Consider the following 7,133-nt stretch of genomic DNA (forward strand, 5'->3'; position numbering starts at 1 on the left):
GGGCAGCACATAATTTACAAATTAAAATTACTTTTATCCTTATTTTGTGTCTCTCTTCCAGCTATTTCTAGACTAAATTCAGTAATATAACTATAAAAAAAGGGGACGCTTGGGATGATGAGATATATTCTAGCATCTTTAATACTAAAATAATCATGTGACAAAGATTTCCTAAACATCTAAACACGTTACACCGCCTACCCTTCACAGTGTTGGTTCATACTCTTGCGTTTGCTTACACTAACATATAGCAACATTATTTATCTCACCACACGAAGATGAAGAGGTTTGCTGGTGTCCAGTGAGTTATCAATGAGGTTGAGGAGTTTTCTTCGTATATCAGAAGGTCTGAAATTCACAGAATGGTTGACAGCAGCGGATGCACAAAAACACAGGAACTGCAGGGCCTGCATCAGCACCATCTCTGGTTTGCTGAGGTGATCCTCTGACAAAGGGCTTACTGCACCTACAAAGAAAACACTCAAGTTGTTGAATAATGGAAGCCAATGCATCAGCATGATAGCCAGGTAACGGACATTTTTCAGGAGGAGCAGTTTAGTTTAGTTTTTTTACTGTCTAAGTTTTCCAATATCCACAAAGGTAGCTAAAAGCCCCTGTATTCCAGACCCATTCCAACAGCTCACAGGCATCATAAATTATTTTCCTCATCCTTTGCATATATTCTCCGAGTCTAATTAATTTACTCACCAGTTACATTTTGCAATTCTCCATAGTCTGCATTTTCTGTAGCTTCAGCAGGAGAATGGTCATCAATAAGATCTACAGCACCTTGGTTATCTACATCCATCTTTGCTTCTATGTCACCATCCATAAAATCAACCTCCATGGCTTCCACCGTACTGCCACTGCTCATTATCTGAAATCGTACAGAGACACTAAAACAGAGCAATTTAAAACATAGGCACAGGAAAAAGAACCTGCATTTCTTGCCATGTTTAGAAAGGAAATAATAAAGTTCATAGGAAGGAGGGTACATTTTTAGAAGGTGACTTCCTAAGTCACTATGGACAGTTAATTTTGCCTACACCAACAAAGCAGGTGCAACTACAACTAAAGGTTATGCTTCCATTTGGGGTGGATCAAAAGACAGGATTTAATGTGAAAAAGAAAAAAAAAAAACTGGCAGCCACCTTTGCCACATTTCACAATGTGCCTTATTCACACAACCCTGATGAAGCCATTTTCTTTTTTTTTGGTGGCGGAATGCTATTTTGACATGATTTATTTAACATGTTATTCTGCTTCAGCTGGTGTGTTTAGAGAAACGGTATAATCAAAAGGGACAGTCACTGAGATAGTCCCTAGTTATCTATCACTCTCAATATCTCTCTCCCCCTCTCTCTTTTGAATATTAAGTAAAGAAATGGTATTTTAAACTGAAGTTTAGGAATATTTTTGGCAACAGTTACCAAGGATACTAGAAAGGTAACCCTAGTAATATACACCACCAATGAAAAATTCTACTTCTACCTTTCCATTTTCCTATCACAGAGAACATCAAACTATAACAGATATCTTCCATTCAGAAGTGATATAGGTTACCATATGCAATTCATTATTTTCACAGGTAAGAACAAAGATAACGTGCAAAATCTAATGTTGCATAAGCAACAACATTAACTTACCAAATTCCTAGAAATATCACATAAGTCACTTAACATTCTTGATGTTAAAAGACGTAGGAATAAATCCATAAAAAAATGAGTTGGATGAGACTGTAAACAAAAATAAAAAATGAAATTAGTACAAAAAACTTAAAAAGGACTGGAGAAACTTACATGATTCAGGGATTGGATGAGCATGTATATATTTGAGTAGAAGCAGGTTGCAATTTGTGCTGAATCTATACAAGATACTTTACGGCAGTCAGGTGGGCTACGCAATCAGTTTACCGTCATGTTCAGAGGTAGGCTCTAACTAAACATGTCATTAATAAAGTGATGTAACATACTGTATCTAATTGGTACACAAGCTATTTTGTGATTTAAAAGGTATTAAATAACCCCTGCCCTGCATTCAGACATGATTTTCTATTGCTGATAACGGCAAAAATGGTTTTCTCTGAAACCCTAGCAGTCTGTAAACATACAACTTGTCAACCCCTTGCTCATGTAACTAGCTTATTGCCTTCCTTTAGTAAGAGTAAAAATAAAAATCTATTTTAAAGCCCAAATCCTGCTGCTTTGGTTTTTTTGTTGTTTTTTTAACATAAATGTATATAAATTAAATCTAGAAACACAATTCTAAGATATTGCAGCTTACTAATCCTTAGATGTAGTGGCAGCATTAGTTTTATTTTTCATGCTAAGTACATTTTCTGCAAGTACAGAAAAATACCTATTCATCTTGCCAAAAATCCAGTGTCCTTGTAACTTCCTGTTTACTTAACTAAAATCTTGAACAATGTTAAAGGCCTCTCAAAACTTCTTCAGTAAACTACATCTCACCCTATGTTATGGAGAAGAGGTGGTGTTCTGTAGTCCTGTCCTAGGGTAACAACACTGACCCTCCACTAATACAGTACAGTAAGTGACAGTTGTCACCCTAGGACAGGGAGTGTGTTACTGGCATGATCACCATATGGAGAGGGAAAAAAAAGAGAGCAAAAAGCCTGGGCTCAATTCATTGAGCTAACACACCAGGTTAAGTATCCTTATTTATTTTTTCTTATAAAAAGTAACCTTTTCATTTAAGTCTAGGAGAAATTGAAAATTACAGTCAAATGGCTGAAAACATAGTGTTAACGAATTATGAATTTAGCATTTTATTAACTTCACTTTTCAAAAAGGAACTTAGCCACATACTCATGATAAGGAGAAACAATTACCTTTTTACAGTTACACACGCAGCTCAGACAATGGGATATAATCATCCCTAATGAGACAATTTTAGCTTCCTCATTTAACTTTCCCTTTAATAATGATGTGGTCTCCCCAGCATACTGCATCAAAATCTGTAAATAAAAAAAAAATAAAAATAAAAAAACACTAGAATTTCTTTACATACCATTAAAAATATATCTGTAAGGATTCCAGTAAAAACATTGAAAGGCATTTTTGTACCAATGTTTTACTCCAAAGGCTGGAGTGCACAACCAACCTTTGGAAAGTCAATATTTACATACGTTCTACAACCAAAAGTTTGTGGACACCAGAGCTCGTTGGACATCCTATTCCAAACCACTGGCATTAATGTGGAATTGACCCCCCACTCTGCAGCTATCACTGCCTCCACTCTTTGAGATGGCTTTCCACAAGATTTTAGGTACTTGAGGGATTCTAGATGTGCTATGGGAATGTAGGCCATTGACATAAGAGGTATATCCTGGCACCTTATGATACCTGCTCTTCTTTGTATAAGAAGATTTTTATACTTACCATAAAATAGTATTCTTCAAGTCTGTTGGGGACACAGGATTGTACAATAGTCTATTACATGTGGTTAATACTGCCACCTACAAGAGGTTTGGACACTAGCAAACCGAAAAAAAACTTTAAGCCAGCCCCAGCATAACCCTGCCTCCAAGCATCATGCCTCAGTTTTATGAGTAAGCGCTTTATACAGCAAAAACACAGGGGCACAAGGCCTGTGACCCTCCACAGGATCGAAGAAAAAGATTTAAAGGCAAGCACAAGAAATCTTATTTTCTTTATTGTCGATTGAGGGACATGGGATTGTAGAATAGCCTTGACATGTAGGATGCCATTAACACTCCAACTGAGGGGTAGGCAAAGCCACTGGTAAAAAAAAAAAAAACACAGCAAAATAGGGCCTTACTAAAATCAATCTCAATCAATGAGGAGAGGCTTGATAAAACAACATTTTCCAATAAGGAAAAGGACAGTTTCAAGGAATGACATATAGGTTCAAGCTGGTGTTCCAAAGGCAGGATTGAGAATTGCAGTGTATGTTCTTGGAGGGAACTCATGACTCCAGATTTACAAACATCCACCATAACAAAACCAAAAAAAGGAAGAACTACGAGTAAACATACCAGAAAATAGCTTAGACCAAGCGACAAACCTCCAAAAATGAGAAAAAATATGACACACAATATGTCTACATAAAACAAACCAACTGGATAACAGTCAAAACCCCTCGACTAAAAAAGGTAAAAGGAGGCAAAATATAAGGGGCGTTCTCAACCAGAAAATATCTCACAAGAGATAGGTATGGATGAGAGATTTTGTCCTTAATAGAGAAAAAAAAAAGAGGGCGAGGAACTGTGTGAAGAGAAGGAGATGAAACTAAGGATACCAGATTTTTGGTATTCCTAGTGGAAGACAGTGTCTTGGGGAAAGGACAAAATTATACATAGAAGAGCGCAACCACCTAAAAAATTGTTTAGATGCTAAGCATCCTGTAATGACTAACTGTTTAAATAAATTGGTTGATAAATAACTCACGGTTGTGATGTCATGGATGGACATGCACTCCCTGCAGTCAGCGAAGTATTTCTGGATGGAAAGATCTGGACGGTCAGGATCTAAATGGTCTAAGATCTAAATAAACCTCTCCAGGCTGCGTCCTACTCTCCCGGTTGTTGAAGAGCTTTTGCACACCATTTTCCATATAGTTAACAAGTGAGAAACCTGACCATATTACAGTTGTGCGCTTCCATGCATTTTTTGTTCAAATTGGGGAAAGGACAAGGCAGTCAAAAACCTTTCAAAATGGACAGAAACGAATACTGATGGTGCATCTCAGAAAAAGGACACATCTTAACATAAAACATGCTCACTATTTAAGGAGAAAGATGTAGTTGAGATATAAATAGACCCCAGGATGAAGGAAGGGATAACCTTGCAAATGTATAGAGAAGTATAAAGGAAAAATGTTCAAACTACTTAAAGATTTTGCCATGAACTGCTGGGGTGCAGGTTCCCCACTCATCAGCACAATTCTATATGAACTGAAGTACCGGGCATCTTAAGGGATAAGGATGAGTGGGGAACAAAAATGTTTCCATCGTCATAGAAAGTAAATATATTCTTCAGGGAAGGTTAGAGGGGAGAGTACATACCCAAGAATGGGAGAAAAAAAGGAAATAGTAGTACAGAACTAAGTGGGAAATCTCCCAAGCAAGGATATCCAGTAAAATTCATGCATTCGGTAATGTTGGCAAGGAACAACCTGGAGTGTGACTATGATATTCAAATTTATTTAGTATAGATACTCCACTAAAGGTTGAGAAAAAAAGAAGGAGCTGCAAAAGAAAACCTGAGCATTCTAACACAAAGAATCACATAAAAAGCTATATTGTGGAGGAATAAACAGACAACCTCACACAAGGAAGTGGGGGCATGTTACTATGCAGAAGACTAAAGCTCAACACACATCCTACAATCTGATTGTGCAATTTCCTTTAGATCTATCAACTACTATTGCAAGGATTTGTTTACCCGATTGGATGCAGATTGTTTGAATAGACTAGGTAGGTGCTCTTATTACATAGTTTTGGTAGATCTAAAGTTGAATGTACAAACATTGTATGGTCAGATTGTAACATGTGTGGTGACCATAAAGCTGGCCATACATTGTTAGAATGTCAGCCAATTCACAGAAATTGTCTGAAACTCTTAAGGTGCATGCCCCTGCCAGCACAAAAATGTTTATTACTAAATTGGTTTGTGTTGAAGAAGTCAGGCTGAAGTTTTTTGCCAGAACAGTGACTGCAGCCAGTTAGCTGCAGTCACTGTTCACGTATCCCAACAGTGGCCGGTGCCGCAGCATGAGATTTTTTTATATTCATGCTATTTGGTATGGATGGAGGAAGCTGTTAGATTAAAGCCAGGCATACACTGAGTGAATTTTGGCCGATTCTTGATTAAATTTGTTCAGTGATCGGCCCTGTCGACAACCCTCCGTCCAACATCCTTCAATCAGAAAAACAAAGGAGCCAGGTGGAAAGGTATTGGTGGAACAGTGACTGCAGCCAATTACCAGGAATACCCATACATGTAACCTGAAGGCTATAGTAATACATTCATATTCAGAGACTTGAATGTCCTTGAAGCTGTCGCAGTCTAAGACCCCGTTCACATTGAGCGATTTATCGCGCGGCAAATTACCGCACGATATCGCTTTCAATGCAATCCAATGGGGCAAAGGGTCCTGCTGTCGCGGGTCGTGTGTCGCTACAGCAGGACCCTTTTTGCAGCGGATTTAGCCGCGATTCAAGCTTGCTCAATGCAAGCTTGAACGCGACATCGCGCGGCAAATCTCGTGATGTCGCGCAATATGCAAATCGCGCGATTTGCATATCGCGCAGTGGGAACGGGGCCTTAACTGTGCCATGGTTCTTAGCCTGGAGAGAGCTCTGTGTCTAACAGCAACCAAAGGTCTGGGAAGGGCCAATAGGCAAAGCCTAGTGCCCGAAGGTCACATTCCAGGGAAGCCCTGCAATCCTTGGTTCCGCTGTGTCCAGGTACGGCTTCCAAGGCAGTGCCAAAAATGAGCTGACTCAGATAGATGCTAAGAATAGACTAGCTTAAGAAACATATTTGAAGTTTTAATTGAACATTTTGAAGAAACAATCATCCACAATGGAATCTTATTTAAAAACAAAATAATGAAGAAAAAAAAATCTGAGTTTTCAACAGCAGAGCTGAGGAAAAAGTGTCCAACTACAGGGTTATACAGGGGCTGGCTTAGCATTTGTTTACCAGTGTCTAAACCTCCTGTAGGCTGGGTTATTATACCCCATGTAGGCTGGGTTATTATACCCCATGTCAGACAACTATTCTACAATCCTGTGTCCCTCAATGGATAATAACGAAATGTTAGCTTTCAGAACGGTTTGTCAATAAAATTTGCTGAATGGACAAAGTGACATGTCAATAGGATCACTCTCCCTTCCACCCTCCCTTACTTTTTCACCATACTCCCCTGCCAATTTGATGACAGAGCCCTTGGATATATGTAGTAATACAGGGATGTGGAATTCGTATCGCCTGACGCCCGGTACATGTAGTTCCGGGCGCCGAGGAAGTGTTTTTTTCACTGTTTTAGCCCTGCTACGGACAAGTAGCAGGGCTGGTTTTCTTATCTTAAATGAGCGCCGCTGCGAGCAGGGGGTGTGGGCCGCTGAGAGCGGGGGGGGGCGTGGATGG

General features: G+C 39.0%; 1 protein-coding gene across 1 annotated transcript in view; it reads right to left on the bottom strand.

The window, feature by feature from the left end:
- Positions 1 to 7,133, bottom strand: part of ATM (ATM serine/threonine kinase) — a 123,538-nt gene that overhangs the window by 80,959 nt on the left and 35,446 nt on the right. The window contains 5 exon segments of the mRNA XM_018556235.1: positions 270 to 466; positions 709 to 877; positions 1,647 to 1,736; positions 2,849 to 2,974; positions 4,428 to 4,478. Coding sequence (XP_018411737.1) covers positions 270 to 466; positions 709 to 877; positions 1,647 to 1,736; positions 2,849 to 2,974; positions 4,428 to 4,478 — 633 coding nt within the window.

Source organism: Nanorana parkeri, unplaced genomic scaffold (genome assembly GCF_000935625.1).
Source record: "Nanorana parkeri isolate BGI_ZX_2015 unplaced genomic scaffold, ASM93562v1 scaffold229, whole genome shotgun sequence".
NCBI lineage: Eukaryota > Metazoa > Chordata > Amphibia > Anura > Dicroglossidae > Nanorana > Nanorana parkeri.